This window comes from Salvelinus alpinus, chromosome 6, assembly GCF_045679555.1.
Source record: "Salvelinus alpinus chromosome 6, SLU_Salpinus.1, whole genome shotgun sequence".
Lineage (NCBI taxonomy): Eukaryota > Metazoa > Chordata > Actinopteri > Salmoniformes > Salmonidae > Salvelinus > Salvelinus alpinus.
Genome location: NC_092091.1, coordinates 79,049,417 through 79,072,469, shown reverse-complemented (window position 1 = coordinate 79,072,469; position 23,053 = coordinate 79,049,417). Strand labels below are relative to the sequence as shown.

The 23,053-nt window shown below is 39.8% G+C and overlaps 1 protein-coding gene across 1 annotated transcript in view; it reads right to left on the bottom strand.

Moving 5' to 3' along the window:
• LOC139579455 (interferon-induced very large GTPase 1-like) overlaps positions 1-9,781 on the bottom strand; it is a 57,590-nt gene extending 47,809 nt beyond the window's left edge. Inside the window, exons 1-2 of the mRNA XM_071408136.1 lie at positions 9,621-9,781; positions 2,494-2,607 (exon numbers count right to left, since the gene is read on the bottom strand). Of these exons, the coding sequence (XP_071264237.1) occupies positions 2,494-2,607; positions 9,621-9,727 (221 nt within the window). The 5' untranslated portion in view covers positions 9,728-9,781. The remainder of the gene's footprint in view (positions 1-2,493; positions 2,608-9,620) is intronic.
• Positions 9,782-23,053: the final 13,272 nt, after the last annotated feature.

The window sequence follows — 23,053 nt, the reverse complement described above, 5'->3', positions numbered from 1 at the left end:
CACATGGTAACCTACCTATAACTATCTGTTATCATGATAATATAACACATGGTAACCTACCTATCTGTTATCATGATAATATAACACATGGTAACCTACCTATAACTATCTGTTATCATGATAATATAACACATGGTAACCTACCTATAACTATCTGTTATCATGATAATATAACACATGGTAACCTACCTATAACTATCTGTTATCATGATAATATAACACATGGTAACCTACCTATAACTATCTGTTATCATGATAATATAACACATGGTAACCTACCTATAACTATCTGTTATCATGATAATATAACACATGGTAACCTACCTATAACTATCTGTTATCATGATAATATAACACATGGTAACCTACCTATAACTATCTGTTATCATGATAATATAACACATGGTAACCTACCTATAACTATCTGTTATCATGATAATATAACACATGGTAACCTACCTATAACTCTATGCTATCATGATAATATAACACATGGTAACCTACCTATAACTATCTGTTATCATGATAATATAACACATGGTAACCTACCTATAACTATCTGTTATCATGATAATATAACACATGGTAACCTACCTATAACTATCTGTTATCATGATAATATAACACATGGTAACCTACCTATAACTATCTGTTATCATGATAATATAACACATGGTAACCTACCTATAACTATCTGTTATCATGATAATATAACACATGGTAACCTACCTATAACTATCTGTTATCATGATAATATAACACATGGTAACCTACCTATAACTCTATGCTATCATGATAATATAACACATGGTAACCTACCTATAACTATCTGTTATCATGATAATATAACACATGGTAACCTACCTATAACTATCTGTTATCATGATAATATAACACATGGTAACCTACCTATAACTATCTGTTATCATGATAATATACCACATGGTAACCTACCTATCTGTTATCATGATAATATAACACATGGTAACCTACCTATAACTATCTGTTATCATGATAATATAACACATGGTAACCTACCTATAACTATCTGTTATCATGATAATATAACACATGGTAACCTACCTATAACTATCTGTTATCATGATAATATAACACATGGTAACCTACCTATAACTATCTGTTATCATGATAATATAACACATGGTAACCTACCTATAACTATCTGTTATCATGATAATATAACACATGGTAACCTACCTATAACTATCTGTTATCATGATAATATAACACATGGTAACCTACCTATAACTCTATGCTATCATGATAATATAACACATGGTAACCTACCTATAACTATCTGTTATCATGATAATATAACACATGGTAACCTACCTATAACTATCTGTTATCATGATAATATAACACATGGTAACCTACCTATAACTATCTGTTATCATGATAATATACCACATGGTAACCTACCTATCTGTTATCATGATAATATAACACATGGTAACCTACCTATAACTATCTGTTATCATGATAACATACCACATGGTAACCTACCTATCTGTTATCATGATAATATACCACATGGTAACCTACCTATCTGTTATCATGATAATATAACACATGGTAACCTTCCTATAACTATCTGTTATCATGATAATATAACACATGGTAACCTACCTATAACTATCTGTTATCATGATAATATAACACATGGTAACCTACCTATAACTATCTGTTATCATGATAATATAACACATGGTAACCTACCTATAACTATCTGTTATCATGATAATATAACACATGGTAACCTACCTATAACTATATAACTATCTGTTATCATGATAATATAACACATGGTAACCTACCTATAACTATCTGTTATCATGATAATATAACACATGGTAACCTACCTATAACTATCTGTTATCATGATAATATAACACATTGTAACCTACCTATAACTATCTGTTATCATGATAATATACCACATGGTAACCTACCTATCTGTTATCATGATAATATAACACATGGTAACCTACCTATAACTATCTGTTATCATGATAATATAACACATGGTAACCTACCTATAACTATCTGTTATCATGATAATATACCACATGGTAACCTACCTATCTGTTATCATGATAATATAACACATGGTAACCTACCTATAACTATCTGTTATCATGATAATATAACACATGGTAACCTACCTATAACTATCTGTTATCATGATAATATAACACATGGTAACCTACCTATAACTATCTGTTATCATGATAATATAACACATGGTAACCTACCTATAACTATCTGTTATCATGATAATATAACACATGGTAACCTACCTATAACTATCTGTAATCATGATAATATAACACATGGTAACCTACCTACAACTATCTGTTATCATGATGTGTATTTTTGCTTTACATTAAGTCGCAGACATTTTATTTCATGAGGTCAGCATTATTACGACATAGGCCTGTATTTACAGCTGGGTGCACATCATAATCTCACCCTTTGTTTCGTAGAGAGTCTCCTCTTCTGAAATCAACAGGGTAATCCATGGATCGCTCAGTCTTCATTGATAGAATACCAGAGGAAATGGACTCTGCTCTCTCTGATTGGCCCCTAGTAGTACAAGACAGTCATGCAAAACACACAAAAACGAATAAAACACTAAATAATAAACACTCAAAACAAATACAATAAAACAAACATTTATTATATTCCTCTCTTCCACATAATAATGATCTGAATCACCATGATGTGATATTTAGCTACTCTTATTCTAGTCAACTACATAAATTAACAATCATTATAGGATCCTATTGACTTTTCCAGGTAGAACATAGAACGTAGAATCTGACTCTTCATTTTGCTGTAAGGTCCCTCCTTGAAACTAATAGGGATATTCATTGATTGGTTACTCTTCATTAAAATATACAACCAGAGGAAAGAGACTGCTCTTAAAACGTTGCACCGTCATAGGATGTCACCTTTCCAATAAGTCAGTACGTTGGATTTCTGCCCTGCTAGAGCTGCCCCGGTCAACTGTAAGTGCTGTTATTTTGCAGTGGAAATGTCTAGGAGCAACAACGGCTCAGCCGCGAAGTGGTAGGCCACAGAAGCTCACTGAAAGGGACCGCCGAGTGCTGAAGCACATAGCACGTAACAATCGTCTATCCTCGCTTGAAACAATCACTACTGAGTTCCAAACTGCCTCTGGAAGCAACGTCAGCTCAAGAACTCTTCATCGGTAGTTTCATGAAATTAGATTCCATGGCCAATCAGCCACACACAAACCTAAGATTACCATGCACAATGCCAAGCGTCGGCAGGAGTGGTGTAAAGCTCACCGCCATTGGACTCTGGAGCAGTGGAAACGCATTCTCTGGAATGATAAATCACGTTTTACCATCTTGCAGTCCAACAGATGAATCTGGGTTTGGCGGATGACAGGAGAACGCTACCTGCCCTAATTCATCGTTCCAACTGTAAAATTTGGTGGAGGAGGAATAATGGTCTGGGGCTGTTTTTCATGGTTCGGGCTAGTTCCAGTGAAAGGAAATCTACAGCATACAATGACATTCTACACGATTCTGTGCTTCCACTTTTGAGACAACAGTTTCGGGAAGGCCCTTTCCTGTGTCAGCATGACAATGCCTCCGTGCACAAAGCGAGGTCCATACAGAAATGGTTTGTCGAGATTGGTGTGGAAGAACTTGACTGGCTTGCACAGAGCCCTGACCTCAACCCCATCGAACACCTTTGGGATGAACTGGAACGCAGACTGCGAGGCCTAATTGCCCAAAGTCAGTGCTCGACCTCACTATACTCTATGTGGCTGAATGGAAGCTAGTCCCCGCAGCAACGTTCCAACATCTAGTGGTAAGCCTTCCCAGAAGAGTGGAGGCTGTTATAGCAGAAATGAGGGGACCAACTCCATATTAATGCCCATGATTTTGGAATGAGATGTACTTTTGGCTGCGTAGTGTATCTACCTCAAATATCTCGTACTTCTGCACATTGATCTGGTACTGGTACTCCCTGTATACAGCTCCACATTGATCTGGAACTGTTAATCCCTGTATATAGCTCCACATTGATCTGGTACTCCATGTACAGTGGATTGGGGAAGTATTCAGACCCCTTGACTTTTTTTCGTTACAGCCTTATTCTCCTCATCAATCTTTATTTATTTATTTTATTTATTTATTTCACCTTTATTTTAACCAGGTAGGCAAGTTGAGAACAAGTTCTCATTTACAATTGCGACTTGGCCAAGATAAAGCAAAGCAGTTCGACACATACAACAACACAGAGTTACACATGGAGTAAAACAAACATACAGTCAATAATACAGTAGAAAAATAAGTCTATATACAATGTGAGCAAGTGAGGTGAGATAAGGGAGGAAAAGGCAAAAAAAGGCCATGGTGGCGAGGTAAATACAATATAGCAAGTAAAACACTGGAATGGTAGATTTGCAGTGGAAGAATGTACAAAGTAGAGATAGAAATAATGGGGTGCAAAGGAGCAAAATAAATAAATACAGTATGGAAAGAGGTAGTTGTTTGGGCTAAATTATAGATGGGCTATGTACAGGTGCAGTAATCTGTGAGCTGCTCTGACAGCTGGTGCTTAAAGCTAGTGAGGGAGATAAATGTTTCCAGTTTCAGAGATTTTTGTAGTTCGTTCCAGTCATTGGCAGCAGAGAACTGGAAGGAGAGGCGGCCAAAGGAAGAATTGGTTTTGGGGGTGACCAGAGAGATATACCTGCTGGAGCGCGTGCTACAGGTGGGTGCTGCTATGGTCACCAGCGAGCTGAGATAAGGGGGGACTTTACCTAGCAGGGTCTTGTAGATGACCTGGAGCCAGTGGGTTTGGCGACGAGTATGAAGCGAGGGCCAGCCAACGAGAGCGTACAGGTCGCAGTGGTGGGTAGTATATGGGGCTTTGGTGACAAAACGGATGGCCCTGTGATAGACTGCATCCAATTTATTGAGTAGGGTATTGGAGGCTATTTTGTAAATGACATCACCGAAGTCGAGGATTGGTAGGATGGTCAGTTTTACAAGGTTATGTTTGGCAGCATGAGTGAAGGATGCTTTGTTGCGGAATAAGAAGCCAATTCTAGATTTAACTTTGGATTGGAGATGTTTGATGTGAGTCTGGAAGGAGAGTTTACAGTCTAACCAGACACCTAGGTATTTGTAGTTGTCCACATATTCTAAGTCAGAGCTGTCCAGAGTAGTGATGTTGGACAGGCGGGCAGGTGCAGATAGCGATCGGTTGAAGAGCATGAATTTAGTTTTACTTGTATTTAAGAGCAATTGGAGGCCACGGAAGGAGAGTTGTATGGCATTGAAGCTCGCCTGGAAGATTGTTAACACAGTCTCCTAAGAAGGGCCAGAAGTATACAGAATGGTGTCGTCTGCGTAGAGGTGGATCAGAGACTCACCAGCAGCAAGAACAACATCATTGATGTATACAAAGAAGAGAGTCGGTCCAAGAATTGAACCCTGTGGCACCCCCATAGAGACTGCCAGAGGCCCGGGCAACAGACCCTCCGATTTGACACACTGAACTCTATCAGAGAAGTAGTTGGTGAACCAGGCAAGGCAATCATTTGAGAAACCAAGGCTGTCGAGTCTGCCGATGAGGATGTGGTGATTGACAGAGTCGAAAGCCTTGGCTAGGTCAATGAATACGGCTGCACAGTATTGTTTCTTATCGATGGCGGTTAAGATATCGTTTAGGACCTTGAGCGTGGCTGAGGTGCACCCATGACCAGCTCTGAAACCAGATTGCATAGCGGAGAAGGTATGGTGGGATTCGAAATGGTCGGTAATCTGTTTGTTGTCTTGGCTTTCGAAGACCTTAGAAAGGCAGGGTAGGATAGATATAGGTTTGTAGCAGTTTGGGTCAAGAGTGTCCCCCCCTATGAAGAGGGGGATGACCGCAGCTGCTTTCCAATCTTTGGGAATCTCAGACGACACAAAAGAGAGGTTGAACAGGCTAGTAATAGGGGTGGCAACAATTTCAGCAGATAATTTTAGAAAGAAAGGGTCCAGATTATCTAGCCCGGCTGATTTGTAGGGGTCCAGATTTTGCAGCTCTTTCAGAACATCAGCTGACTGGATTTGGGAGAAGGAGAAATGGGGAAGGCTTGGGCGAGTAGCTGTGGGAGGTGCAGTGCTTTTGACCGGGGTAGGGGTAGCCAGGTGGAAAGCATGGCCAGCCGTAGAAAAATGCTTATCGAAATTCTCAATTATAGTGGATTTATCAGTGGTGACAGTGTTTCCTATCTTCAGTGCAGTGGGCAGCTGGGAGGAGGTGTTCTTATTCTCCATGGACTTTACAGTGTCCCAGAAGTTTTTTGAATTTGTGTTGCAGGAAGCAAATTTCTGCTTGAAAAAGCTAGCCTTGGCTTTTCTAACTGCCTATGTATATTGGTTTCTAGGTTCCCTGAAAAGTTGCATATCACGGGGGCTGTTCGATGCTAATGCAGAACGCCATAGGATGTTTTTGTGTTGGTTAAGGGCAGTCAGGTCTGGAGAGAACCAAGGGCTATATCTGTTCCTGGTTCTAAATTTCTTGAATGGGGCATGCTTATTTAAGATGGTGAGGAAGGCATTCTTAAAAAATAAGCAGGCATCCTCTGACGGGATGAGATCAATATCCTTACAGGATATCTACACACAATGCCCCATTATAATAAAGCAAAAACAGTTTTTTAGAGATTTTTGCAAATGCATTAATAAAAAAAACTGAAATATCACATTTACATTAGTATTCAGACACTTTACTCAGTACTTTGTTTAAGCACCTTTGGCAGCGATTACAGCCTCGAGTCTTCTTGTCTTCTTAGCATCATAATGCTATAAGCTTGGCTAACCTGTATTTAGGGGGTTTCTCCCATTCTTCTCTGCAGATCCTCTCAAGCTCTGTCAGGTTGGATGGGGAGTGTCGCTGCACAGCTATTTTCAGGTCTCTCCAGAGATGTTTGAACGGGTTCAAGTCCGGGCTCTGGCTGGGCCACTCAAGGACAGAGACTTGTCTCGAAGCCACTCCTGCGTTGTCTTGGCTGTGTGCTTAGGGTCATCCTGTTGGAAGGAGAACATTCGGCGAAGACTGAGGTCCTGGGCGCTCTGGAGCAGGTTTTCATCAAGGATCTCGCTGTACTTTGCTCCGTTCATCTTTCCCTCGATCCTTACTAGTCTCCCAGCCCCTGCCTCTGAAAAAAATCCCCACAGCATGATGCGGCCACCACCATGCTTCACCGTAGGGATGGTGCCAGGTTTCCTCCAGACGTGACGCTTGGCATTCAGGCAAGAGAGCTTAATCTTGGTTTCATCATAGCAGAGAATCTTGTTTCTCATGGTCTGAGAGTCCTTTAGGTGCCAAACTCCAAGCGGTCTGTCATGTGCCTTTTACTGAGAAGTGGCTTCCGTCTGGCCACTCCACCATAAAGGCCTGATTGGTGGAGTGTTGCAGAGATGGTTGTCCTTCTGGAAGGTTCTCCCATATCCACAGAGGAAGTCTGGAGCTCTGTCTTGGTGACTATCGGGTTCTTGGTCACCACCCTAACCAACCAAGGCCCTTCTCCCCCGATTGCTCGCTTTGGACGGGCAGCCAGCTCTAGAAAGAGTCTTGTTGGTTCCAAACTTCTTCCATTTAAGAATGATGGAGGCCACTGTGTTCTTGGGCACCTTCAATACTGCAGAAATGTTTTGGTACTCTTCCCCAGATCTGTACCTCGACACAATCCTGACTCTGAGCTCTACGGAGAATTCCTTACATGCTGACCACACCACTCGTGTCACATCGCGAGCGCGAGCATTGGAAAATAAATGTCCACATTCAATCATTGCACCCACACTGCTCGCATGCGCCAATGAGCGTCTACATTGCCAAGTGCTAAAATAGAAGTCAGTTCTATTTGTGATGCTCATCGCGCTGCAAGTCCTGCCTCTTCCATCTCCTCATTGGTTTATAGAAGCAGATACCCACGTGCCATCTCCTCATTGGTTATACCCACGTGGGTTTCTGAAAGATGAACTGAGGTTGATCGGTCGTCATGGTAATACTAGATGCCAATCGCAATAAAAAGTCAAAAGAAGAAAAAGCCTGGAAGGGGGAGAGATGACAAGAAATGATTCGGTTGACCATTTTGTGTGGATTAGTTGTCGGAGTAGAGGACCTTGTGCATTTCAGTAAAATAACAACTCAACGTTTATCTCAGGACAAATTAGCTATCAAAAGCAAGCTAGCTAGCTTGCCATAAATGTTTAATGCTTTTTGACCTGTCCCCAAATTAATATAATTGGTTCAGAGTTTGTTTTGATATTTCAACCTGTGTGTCGTTATCGCGTTTGGTGTGGGGGGACAAAATCAATTTGCTCACGATGTCGCACACGGACGGGCACGCGTGTGTTCGGTTTGGGCACAGTGTTAGACCTCATGGCTTGGTTTTTGCTCTGACATGCCCTGTCAACTATGGGACCTTATATAGACAGGTGTGTGTATCTTTCCAAATCATGACCAATCAATTGAATTTACCACAGGTGGACTCCAATCAAGTTGTAGAAACATCTCAAGGATGATCAATGGAAACAGGATGCACCTGAGCTCAATTTTGAATCTCAAAGCAAAGGGTCTGAATACTTAGATAAATAAGGTATCTGTTTTTATTTTTAATATTAAATATAAAATTATTAAAATCTGTTTTCCCTTTGTCATTATGGGGTATTGTGTTTAGATTGATGAGGAAAAATATAATTTAAGCCATTTTAGCATAAGGCTGTAACGTAACAAAATGTGGACAACGGAATGAGTCTGTATACTTTCCAAATGCACTGTATATATATATTGTGTATTTTATTTTATTTCTCGTGTTACTATTTTATTTTATTTGTTGTTTTTAGTATTATTTTCAAACTGTATAGCTCGTAAGCAAGCATTTCACGGTAAAGTCTACACCCGTTGTATTCGACGCATGTGACAAATAACATTTGATTTGCACTACCACTGGCCCTTGATTTCTCCTCACAGTTATTTACACCAACTATATTGATTAGAATTAAAGGAATTAAAACATCTCATCATGCTTAGGGTGACTATAGGGGAGGCAGGCAGCCTAGTGGTTAAAAGCATTGGGCCTTTAACCGAAAGGTCGCTGGTTTGAATCCCCAAGCCGGCAAGGTGGAAAAATATGCTGTTCTGCCCTTGAGCAAGGCAGTTAACTCCCAACAACAACTGCTCCCTGGGCACCGCTGACGTGATGTTGATTAAGGCAGCCCCCCGCACATCTCTGATTCAGAGGGGTTGGGTTAAATGTGGAAGACACATTTCAGTTGAATGCATTCAGCTATGCAACTGACTAGGATTTGCCTAGAATAAGATGTCCTGTTTACTATGCTGTAATTCAGTATCCTTCATAGAAATCATATGAACATATTAGTATATATTTGAGAGGTGTGTTGTATTTAGGTAAAAATACTGATGAAAATCTATTACATAATTATAGCATAGGATCTAAAAGTATTCAACAAGAACACAAACACACCTCATATACTGACAACTGCAATGGAAACAGACATCATGAGAAGTGCTACACATGCTTAATTGGACACACCCACCTCTTCATATCAGGGTCCATGGTCTCATCAAGATCCTTGTTTGGTGACCCAACTTTACGTATTTTTTTAGGCATGGCTTCACCCTCAGCGCCCTGATGATAACTCATTATAACACTCAGACAGGAGACCTCACAATCCTGAAGAGGACTGGTCTGGTCCCAAATTAATCTGTAAATAAGACGAGTAAACACCATTATATTAAAACGTTTAAATACAAAAGCAGAGTAAGCCTACTGTTGGCCTGCAATGCTGGGGATTTAAATTGACATTGTAATGACATTCTGTAAGGCATTTTGTACCGAATGCAATTGTGAAAAACACTAAAGGCGGAATGTTTTTATTTATTTATTATTATGTAAAATAAAAAAATAAAAAAATGATTTAACCCAGCAATGTGGCATAATTATAGTGATCATGTAATCAGGTTATTTCGTTGCCTTTTTCGTGTCGGTCTTCATTTAGGATATTGTATTATGCCTTGGCTGGACACGCCCCAACCTGGTCATGGCTAGACGGGATACAGTTTATGCCAATTTGACATCAAAAGTACATTTTTGCATTTTAGTTACCCCTAACCCTTTTCTTAACTTTAACCTAATTTTCCCAACCTACTACGCCAATTATACTAACCTGCGAAGTAATTTCTCCTATCCTGCTAGGAAAAGTAAATCCTGTGGTCAATTCTGACATAAACTGTATCCCTTCTAACCAAAAGGCCTCAACGTGCCCCAACCATAGAGAATGTTAGAGGCCAAAACGCTGTATCAGCATGGAGCGCTTCGAGCATTTTAATGTAGTCAACTGGGTGGGACTTCCAACTTCATTGGCTTATCCTTCCTGGTGACCGTGTTGGAGTCATGTCCAGCCGGGTCATCAGGAGGGACCAGCCAGTCCTGAAGAAGAAAATACTTTAAAAAAGAGAGACAGCAGGGGCAGCGCCAGCGATGTTATCTCTATGGCCAAACGCAAAACCTAAGAGGCTGCCTTTTTAGGAATCCATTTTGTCAAGGTTGGATGGGAGTAATAGGCTCTGTCCAAAATCTGTATTGCCTACTACTTACTAAAACGACATAATGTGTACTACTATATACTATTTAGAAACGTACTATTTGCTAAAAAATGTATGCAGTAAGCACCAAATAACAACTCCTAGACTCACCTTTCATTTGGGTACAGTGCGTCCTACCTCCAAATTTCACATATAAAACGTTATATTTTCGCATAGCTAAAATGCCTACTATTTACACCGCACGTATGGGTATTCGGACATAACAGATGAAAAAAATGTAACGGGGCTCAATTAGGCCTATGACCGCCTATCAAAGTTCGGGAAGAAAAACATGTAAACAATACACACGATTGTCTATTGTTTCTTTCCTCATAAGCATCTCTTATTTTAGGAAAAATATATTAATATATCTGCTAAATAGCTCAAATCTCAGCGTCAGGTAGCTGTATAAAAGAGAACACTTTTCGTGGTCTTCCTTGTGCGCACTGCGCTTAGTGGGGTACTAGATTTTTTACTTGGCATATAATTAGAAAGATTTTGAAAAATCGTGCCTGTATTATATATGTTTCGTTGGATAATAATCGACTCACAAAGAATCTTACACATGACTTTCATAATAAAAACATGAACCTACCATTTCTCCTGCTGTCTTGCAAGTCGAACAACCTGACGGTTGAAGCCACAGAAAGAGAGAAAAGTTGTCGAATTTACTTTCAGTTTCTAACAGGAAAGAACTTCAGAAATAGGAATTGACACAAAGAAACAGAACAAAATATAGCATTTAGTTATTTAAGAACCGTCATTTGTCATAAATTAATATTCAATTGTTGAAGTTGATTTACTTTGTATAATCTGTGTAAATCATTAGAATGTGTCCACAGATAGTCCTTAGACGAACTGTGAATCAAACACCAAGCAACCAACCAGCAACCAACCAGCCAAAATAATGACAGATGGGAATGTTACAGACTCAGTGTACACAGCATTCCCCTTGTTTTACTACTTCCCCCTCTCAGCCTCTCGAGAACATCTCATTGATGTAGTGGCTTGTTCTCCAGCATTAAACAGGAACAGGCAAAACAGAGACACTAGTCAAAGTCAGAACATTGACTGATATATGAATGTAGACTAAATATCAGCACTGTTAACTATTGACTCCCATTGAGTCCTGCATCTATTCACTACAGCTTCCACTGTAGTTCCCTCCACTGCCATCAAAACTGTACTTTCAACACCAAATGATGTGATTATATTGGAGACAGGTTTATAGCAGTGACAGTCATCTCTTCATTTACTCATAGTATTTATATGTAGAAGCCATATCAGACAGGGAAACTAATTGTTTTCACTTTATGATAGAAGATTCAGATTTGTCTGCCTGCCTGTGGGGCTCTATTTTCTTAAATTATTAGTATTGTATTGTGATCACAACTAGGTATTTTGCTCAAATAGAGATATAATAAAATTGTATTTTCTTTGAAAAGATGGGCCTGGCTGAGAATATAACATTCAGTGTGACCCTGTTTACTAAAATTTTCTGGATTATCTTGTGTCCAGAACAAAACGACGTATTTTCCTCAACTAGAGATTGAAATAAATGGTGTTTCAGAAAAGTAACATAATTAGGCCTACAGTATCACAGAGAGGTCAAACAGGTGTGGCCTGAGGCCCATGGACCGTGACTGAGTACACCCTGTCCTGACATCTGGACGTGCCTGGCCCAATCCCACCTAGCCCCACTCTACCTCATACCTGCCTGTGTCTTCCCCTCAAGAGAGAGCATGACTAAGACCATAGTACATCATATGCACTGAGGGTAGAGAATAATCAATAGCGTTGCTGTGGACACTGGATAATCTGACTAACACACACGTGTTTGACCTCTCTGTGATACTGTATTCCTACTTATGTTACTTTTCTGAGTTAGTTCAGGTATCAGTCAATGTCCTGTGTTAATTTTTTTTCAAGAAACACCATTTATTTCAATCTTCAATTAACTGCAATACACTGGTCTCGAGCTGTCACGACTTCTGCCGAAGTCAGTTCCTCTCCTTGTTCGGGCGGTGTTCGGCGGTCGACGTCACTGGTCTTCTAGCCATTGCCGATCCATTTTTCATTTTCCATTTGTTTTGTCTTGTTTTCCCACACACCTGGTTTCAATTCCCCATATTACATGTTGTATATTTAACCCTCTGTTTCCCCCATGTCCTTGTCGGGAATTGTTTATATGTAAGTGCCTGTGCATATGTGTTACTGGTGTGCGACGGGTTTTGTACCCATGTGTTTTGTTGTTTTTTAATATGCCGTTAGTTTATATATTAAACTGCTCGGGCTATTACCAAGTTCTGCTCTCCTGCGTCTGACTTCCCTGCCACCAGTTACGCACCCCCGTACACAAGCATATTAGCATAATTAGGCTACACAGAACCAAGGTGGACCCATTGTAAAACGAGGCTTTTCATGATATTAAAACGTGTCCCAGTCCAACATGCCTAGCTCTGCCCACTGGGGCGTGGCTTACGGAGAGCTATCTGAAATAAGCGCTTCTATCGTCGTTGTCACGCCCTGGCCTTAGTTATCTTTGTTTTCTTTATTATTTTAGTTAGGTCAGGGTGGGACATGGGGGATGTATGTGTTTTGTATTGTCTAGGGTTTTTTGTATGTTTATGGGTGCTGTGGCTTAGTTGGTTAAAGTGTCTAGTCTAGGTGTATGTATGTCTATGGTTGCCTAGATTGGTTCTCAATTAGAGACAGCTGTCTATCGTTGTCTCTGATTGGGAACCATATTTAGGCAGCCATATTCATTAGGTAGTTCGTGGGTGATTGTCTATGTCTATGTTGCATGTCAGCACATTGTTTATATAGCTTTACGTTCGTCGGTTTGTTGTTTTTGTTTAGTTTGTAAAGTGTTCTTCGTTTCGTCTTCGTTTCATTAAAAGAGAAGATGTATTGTTATCACGCTGCGCCTTGGTCCTCTCTTCCACCATACGACGATCGTGCCAGTCGTCTTCCACCGGATGGAGTTATCTCTTCACACCGGAGTCTGCAGCTTAAACATCTCCCATCCACAACACCCTACCTGGTTATGTTTTCATTGGTTCTCAGAGCAGCTCATATCCACCGGGTGATGTCCTGAGGAATACTGACTAATCAGCTGTTATTCATGGTATGCAGCCAGGTGATGCAATCACAAATCACATTAGTTCTGCCCTAATAAGATTGACTGAAGATAAACTCCACTGAGCAAGAAAAATGTCATGGGAGATTAGTGATTCATTCAGCATCTGACATATTTCAGTTGAGAGAAAGGTAGTGTCATGACTCTCCTGATCAGGTCAGGTTACAGGGGGCCACAACCCTACAAATAGATCTCTCAACCCCACCAGAGGAAAAGAGATCTAGGGGTATGAAGATGTGGGGGTTTTATGGCCCCTCACGCCCATTGTAAATCTTAAGCAGCGGACAAAATTCATTTGTCCTCTCACTATGGAGAACCGGCCTCAGAACATTAAACATGCAATAAATGGACTGTGGAACAAGGGGTTTTGTCAGCCAAAATGGTGGCTATGACGATAGATGGAATATGAAAATGTATGTAATTTTTGTTTTGTTATTAAAAGTGAAAGTACGACATTATAACAAAAACATTGTAACTTTAAGAGTTTCCCTAGTATATGCTTGATGTTTATACATTGTATGTTGCGTGGGAAATGTCCAAATCACAGAGAATGTTTTTGTAAAGATGAAATGTGAAGTTAGTTGTCTAAATTGGATCTGAGTAAAATCTAGACCTTGCCTTATAACTTGGTATACCCAGAGATTTGCCCTAAAGGCGAGACCCGCCCACGTCTGACCCTAGGGTATAAGACATGTGAGTTAAGAATGAACATATTAGACTAAGTGACCAGAGCTGCAGCCAAGGTCTAAGTAGTCCAAGAACCCAAAACGCAACACGAGGTTGAAGACAAAGGAACCCTTTTCTATCCATGCTACAGATAAATAACTGCGTCTAAGAGGGTGAAATCAAGCCGGACCACCCGGCCTCCACTCCCCAACGACATTGTGTATCTACAATGTTTTCATTCCTACGCTGTGAGCCCTGTCGTAGCAATTTCCTGTATTACTAAATGAGAAGAGTTACAAACCACACACCAGTCAGAGTTATACTTAAACTTCATCTTTAATTATATGAGCTTCACCATAGCCCTTTGACTCTCAGATCAATTCAGTGTCTATAAATGAATTCTGAGAGTGCCTACAAAAGAATACCAAGATCTTTTATAGCCAAGATACACCCTTTCAACTTACATGACGAACCACAGATCTTAGGAAAACTTCACAAAGGGCCTTTTACTTGAGAAAGGAGTATCCCATAGCCAGATAGCATTAGCTATAAATTATCGTTCAGTTTGGTCTCTAAGACGAGGTTCTAATCTTGTTCCTGGTACTTCATAGTACCAAAACATTACCTCATCCAAAGCATAACTCAATTGTCAACTCTATATTCTCCCATCTCAAGTAAAACCCCCTCTTCTCCCCACTCCTGGACAAGCTCACTGAGGGGAGTGACTTGCGCACAGACATTGTGGAGCCAAGAGATAATTTGTTCCCCCTTAATCACGCCATCCCATCACATGGTTTATCAGATACATTCACATATGAAGACAATGTTCTATTCTGACCTCTCCCCTCTCTGGGCCCCAAGTGACTGAGCCCTAGCTGAGAAGGGATAAGTGCAACTGCTAACCCTATAGTCTAAAGAGAGACATTCTAATGACAAGTACCTCACATAAGCATATTATTTAAATAAAACATCTTATTTATATATGTTATCCAACTAATTCTGGTTCATCCTCCACAGCCCCCAGGATAATGAGTTAATAATTGTCTGATTCATTTAATCACGCAATTATAGACCCTTAATCATTCGATGAGCAGCAGTCATCATATTAACTAATACAACGTCACGACAGTAGTGTTCCAGGTCATCTGTTTTTGCAGTCTTGTTGAGCACATTATCTGATGTCACAACACCTGGAGAAGAGTTTTCAGCAACCCCATCCGTGTGATATAACACTCTTCTGAGACATTCACTTAACTGCAAAAAAGATTATCAGGAACGCCACCAATGCCTTGTACTGTTAATAGAGTCTCAAACATGGCTAAATAACAGTTGGCAAGTACAATCAAATCATCATCTTTTATTGTAATTTTTTGCCAGTCAGCTTGCAGGCACCTGTTACAAGGAGTTGCTAGAGCATGGTGAGCCAAGGAAAGCCCCACTGGCCAAACCCTCCCTTACCTGGACGGCGCTGGGCCGAACCCCAGGCTGTAGTGATGCCTCAGCACTGCGGTGCAGTGCTTTTGACCGATGAGCCACCCGGGACTCAGCCCAAATCATCTAGTAGATTAAAACCAGTTCATTGAATAACACGATCCATTTGAGATGATTTGGGTATGACATTTAAAACACGCTCAACAGAGGAGATTGACTTGCAAGGGGATTGATCCTAAAATACAGTTTTTGTTTAATGTGTCTAGTTTAACAAAACCAGTGTGAATTGCACTCATTCTCCATAGACTGCTTTCAGGGTAAGAAAACAAAGTCTAAATATTTAAAATCTGACCTACTCTATAAAGGGTGTATGAAGGATGAAATAACAGCCCCCTCTGAAGGTTGCACTGACAAATGTGACATAACCCACTATGTACTTTACAAAGGGTGACATAACCCACTATGTACTTTACAAAGGGTGACATAACCCACTATGTACTTTACAAAGGGTGACATAACCCACTATGTACTTTACAAAGGGTGACATAACCCACTATGTACTTTACAAAGGGTGACATAACCCACTATGTACTTTACAAAGGGTGACATAACCCACTATGTACTTTACAAAGGGTGACATAACGCACGTTAACTAATGCCTTGAGTATTTATGTAGCAAGTAGGCAACGCATAAAGTACGCAACGTACAAAAACTTTCATTTTGTGTTGCACACTTGCATATTTTTGTGATGCAACTACACTAGACAACCATGCATAGCTAATTGCAGATAGCTAATTGCAGATAGCTAATTGCAGATAGCTAATTGCAGATAGCTAATTGCAGATAGCTAATTGCAGATAGCTAATTGCAGATAGCTAATTGCAGATAGCTAACTGCATTCTGGCAACGCTCACCTCCATAATAGCGGAGGTGCATAAAGATGGCGGCCCCCATGCACTTACCACAACTTCCTTGTTTGCTACGTTCTCTGTATTGTACATTGTTCTCTGTTACTCTGGTCATTAGCAGAGTATACATGATCCCAATTTTAGCTCCAAGGGGGCTGCAATTTGAAAAAAAACGAACAAGTATATTGTGCTTTGATAGGGGGTTCCCAGCCCTCTTCTCTGGTCCCTGCTGCATGAAGCACATCTAACCTTCAGACCATGGAATCTAGATCACAGTGTCTAAGAATGAGTCAGCACAGCATCAGCCTTTATACACAGACATTATTACTACTGACATTATAAAGTACAGTACCTTGATAGCATGAACAGTGTATGTTATAATACCTGACCATATAATCATGAAGCCATCTGAACACATCATAACTTTACTGTGTTGTCTATGATTCTGATTAAGTAAAGCAATGATGTCAAAAGTATTTTGACATATTAACAAATATAGTATTTCTAAATATAAGGCTCTGATGTCAACAACAATTTGACATGATTGTCATAACAGACTCAAGTCGTACGTTGTCATAGTTTTGACTGACTGAAATACATTTAAAAATGAAATGAAGATCAACAATATAATAATTACCAGAGCATATTAATGTTCCTTGAATAGTTTTTGTCTACATGCACAGTATATCTTAACTTTTAACAATTTTCTCTGGCACCGTTTTGACGGTAGACTGAGGGTCACTTTCAATGCCATGTTAGTATGGTAACTATTTGATCAACAACAGTAAACAATTTACTAATTGCAAAACACATATAGTAGAAACACATAAGAAACACATTAGGAACACATAAGAAGCAATAAATAAGATGAGGTAGTTAATGTTTTAGAGGTACATGTGTAACAATTCAGGCTATGCTTCAATCCACCTGAATGGAAAAAGGGCAGATGGTTCATAACTACAGTACATACAGTTTATTTAAACTATAAATAGATAATGTGAAATGATTGATGACATACATACCTGGGAGAAGTCCACCCGCTGGCCCTTCCTCTTGACCGACTAGCTTTCTATGCCAGTTCTATTCTGACATTATTATTTGTGGTCAACAGAGATCTAGAAACTGTAGAGTATGAAATGTGTTCCTTCAAAACAGGTTGGGTTTGATACACTTTGTATCACCATAAATGTTCTCTGTTAGTGGTATAGACATTCTCCTACTCCTTCACTCATCTCTTCTAAACCCTCTCAGCCTCCAGTCAACTGAATATTCCTCCAGGTGGCGGCAGAGTGAATTTTGAGGACTTTGTACTGCTGATGGGTCCTAAAATGTTGGCATAGACAGCAGACACAATAGGAGTGGAGGAGCTCAGAGATGCTTTCCAAGAGAAAAGGGGACAGTTTGGTGAACTTGGAAGGTGAGAGAAGGGGAGGATGGGGGAAGAGGTGGAAGGTGAGGGAGAGAGAGAGAGATGAAGGAGGAGAGAAAGGGGATGAGGGGAGAACTAAAGGATCAGAGAGGAGAATGTGAGAAGGACATTGAGATATGATGAAAGTTGCTCTCTACTACTACCACCATTGAGATATGATGGTTGTTCTCTACTACTACCACCATTGAGATATGATGGTTGTTCTCTACTACTACCACCATTGAGATATGATGGTTGTTCTCTACTACTACCACCATTGAGATATGAAGGTTGTTCTCTACTACTACCACCATTGAGATATGATGGTTGTTCTCTACTACTACCACCATTGAGATATGATGGTTGTTCTCTACTACTACCACCATTGAGATATGATGGTTGCTCTCTACTACTACCACCATTGAGATATGATGGTTGTTCTCTACTACTACCACCATTGAGATATGATGGTTGTTCTCTACTACTACCACCATTGAGATATGATGGTTGTTCTCTACTACTACCACCATTGAGATATGAAGGTTGTTCTCTACTACTACCACCATTGAGATATGAAGGTTGTTCTCTACTACTACCACCATTGAGATATGATGGTTGTTCTCTACTACTACCACCATTGAGATATGATGGTTGTTCTCTACTACTACCACCATTGAGATATGATGGTTGCTCTCTACTACTACCACCATTGAGATATGATGGTTGTTCTCTACTACTACCACCATTGAGATATGATGGTTGCTCTCTACTACTACCACCATTGAGATATGATGGTTGTTCTCTACTACTACCACCATTGAGATATGATGGTTGCTCTCTACTACTACCACCATTGAGATATGATGGTTGTTCTCTACTACTACCACCATTGAGATATGATGGTTGTTCTCTACTACTACCACCATTGAGATATGAAGGTTGTTCTCTACTACTACCACCATTGAGATATGATGGTTGTTCTCTACTACTACCACCATTGAGATATGAAGGTTGTTCTCTACTACTACCACCATTGAGATATGATGGTTGTTCTCTACTACTACCACCATTGAGATATGATGGTTGTTCTCTACTACTACCACCATTGAGATATGATGGTTGTTCTCTACTACTACCACCATTGAGATATGAAGGTTGTTCTCTACTACTACCACCATTGAGATATGATGGTTGTTCTCTACTACTACCACCATTGAGATATGAAGGTTGTTCTCTACTACTACCACCATTGAGATATGATGGTTGTTCTCTACTACTACCACCATTGAGATATGATGGTTGTTCTCTACTACTACCACCATTGAGATATGATGGTTGTTCTCTACTACTACCACCATTGAGATATGATGGTTGCTCTCTACTACTACCACTATTGAGATATGATGGTTGTTCTCTACTACTACCACCATTGAGATATGATGGTTGTTCTCTACTACTACCACCATTGAGATATGATGGTTGTTCTCTACTACTACCACCATTGAGATATGAAGGTTGTTCTCTACTACTACCACCATTGAGATATGATGATGGTTGTTCTCTACTACTACCACCATTGAGATATGATGATGGTTGCTCTCTACTACTACCACCATTGAGATATGATGGTTGTTCTCTACTACTACCACCATTGAGATATGATGATGGTTGCTCTCTACTACTACCACCATTGAGATATGATGGTTGTTCTCTACTACTACCACCATTGAGATATGATGATGGTTGCTCTCTACTACTACCACCATTGAGATATGATGGTTGTTCTCTACTACTACCACCATTGAGATATGATGGTTGCTCTCTACTACTACCACCATTGAGATATGATCGTTGCTCTCTACTACTACCACCATTGAGATATGATGGTTGCTCTCTACTACTACCACCATTGAGATATGATGGTTGCTCTCTACTACTACCACCATTGAGATATGATGATGGTTGCTCTCTACTACTACCACCATTGAGATACGATGGCTGTTCTCTACTACTACCACCATTGAGATATGATGGTTGCTCTCTACTACTACCACCATTGAGATATGATCGTTGCTCTCTACTACTACCACCATTGAGATATGATGGTTGCTCTCTACTACTACCACCATTGAGATATGATGGTTGCTCTCTACTACTACCACCATTGAGATATGATCGTTGCTCTCTACTACTACCACCATTGAGATATGATGGTTGCTCTCTACTACTACCACCATTGAGATATGATGGTTGCTCTCTACTACTACCACTATTGAGATATGATGGTTGCTCTCTACTACTACCACCATTGAGATATGATGATGGTTGCTCTCTACTACTACCACCATTGAGATATGATGGTTGTTCTCTACTACTACCACCATTGAGATATGATGGTTGCTCTCTACTACTACCACCATTGAGATATGATGATGGTTGCTCTCTACTACTACCACCATTGAGATATGATGGTTGTTCTCTACTACTACCACCATTGAGATATGAAGGTTGTTCTCTACTACTACCACCATTGAGATATGATGGTTGTTCTCTACTACTACCACCATTGAGATATGATGATGGTTGCTCTCTACTACTACCACCATTGAGATATGATGGTTGTTCTCTACTACTACCACCATTGAGATATGATGATGGTTGCTCTCTACTACTACCACCATTGAGATATGAAGGTTGTTCTCTACTACTACCACCATTGAGATATGATGGTTGTTCTCTACTACTACCACCATTGAGATATGAAGGTTGTTCTCTACTACTACCACCATTGAGATATGATGGTTGCTCTCTACTACTACCACCATTGAGATATGATGGTTGTTCTCTACTACTACCACCATTGAGATATGATGGTTGTTCTCTACTACTACCACCATTGAGATATGATGGTTGTTCTCTACTACTACCACCATTGAGATATGATGGTTGTGCTCTACTACTACCACCATTGAGATATGATGGTTGCTCTCTACTACTACCACCACCATTGAGATATGATGGTTGCTCTCTACTACTACCACCATTGAGATATGATGGTTGCTCTCTACTACTACCACCATTGAGATATGATGGTTGTTCTCTACTACTACCACCATTGAGATATGATGGTTGTTCTCTACTACTACCACCATTGAGATATGATGGTTGTTCTCTACTACTACCACCATTGAGATATGATGGTTGTGCTCTACTACTACCACCATTGAGATATGATGGTTGCTCTCTACTACTACCACCACCATTGAGATATGATGGTTGCTCTCTACTACTACCACCATTGAGATATGATGGTTGCTCTCTACTACTACCACCATTGAGATATGATGATGGTTGTTCTCTACTACTACCACCATTGAGATATGAAGGTTGTTCTCTACTACTACCACCATTGAGATATGATGGTTGTTCTCTACTACTACCACCATTGAGATATGATGGTTGTTCTCTACTACTACCACCATTGAGATATGATGGTTGTTCTCTACTACTACCACCATTGAGATATGATGGTTGTTCTCTACTACTACCACCATTGAGATATGATGGTTGTTCTCTACTACTACCACCATTGAGATATGATGGTTGTTCTCTACTACTACCACCATTGAGATATGATGGTTGTTCTCTACTACTACCACCATTGAGATATGATGGTTGTTCTCTACTACTACCACCATTGAGATATGATGGTTGCTCTCTACTACTACCACTATTGAGATATGATGGTTGTTCTCTACTACTACCACCATTGAGATATGATGGTTGTTCTCTACTACTACCACCATTGAGATATGATGGTTGTTCTCTACTACTACCACCATTGAGATATGATGGTTGTTCTCTACTACTACCACCATTGAGATATGATGGTTGCTCTCTACTACTACCACCATTGAGATATGATGGTTGTTCTCTACTACTACCACTATTGAGATATGATGGTTGCTCTCTACTACTACCACCATTGAGATATGATGGTTGCTCTCTACTACTACCACCATTGAGATATGATGAAGGTTGCTCTCTACTACTACCAATACTATTGTCATCCCGTTTCACCATAGTACAACTCACTATGTTGTCACCATACTAATACTCACTATGTTGTCACTATACTAATACTCACAGTGTTGTCACTATATTAATACTCACAGTGTTGTCACTATATTAATACTCACAGCGTTGTCACTATATTAATACTCACTGTATTGTCACTATATTAATACTCACTGTGTTGTCACTATATTAATACTCACTGTGTTGTCACTATACTAATACTCACTGTGTTGTCACTATATTAATACTCGCTGTGTTGTCACTATATTAATACTCACTGTGTTGTCACTATATTAATACTCACTGTGTTGTCACTATATTAATACTCACTGTGGTGTCACTATATTAATACTCACTGTGGTGTCACTATATTAATACTCACTGTGTTGTCACTATATTAATACTCACTGTGCTGTCACACTATTAATACTCACTGTGGTGTCACTATATTAATACTCAATGTGCTGTCATTATATTAATACTCACTGTGTTGTCACTATATTAATACTCACTGTGTTGTCACTATATTAATACTCACTGTGTTGCCACTATATTAATACTCGCTGTGTTGTCACTATATTAATACTCACTGTGTTGTCACTATATTAATACTCACAGTGTTGTCACAATATTAATACTCACTGTGTTGTCACGCTGTTAATACTCACTGTGGTGTCACAATATTAATACTCACTGTGTTGTCACTATATTAATACTCACAGTGTTGTCACTATATTAATACTCACTGTGTTGTC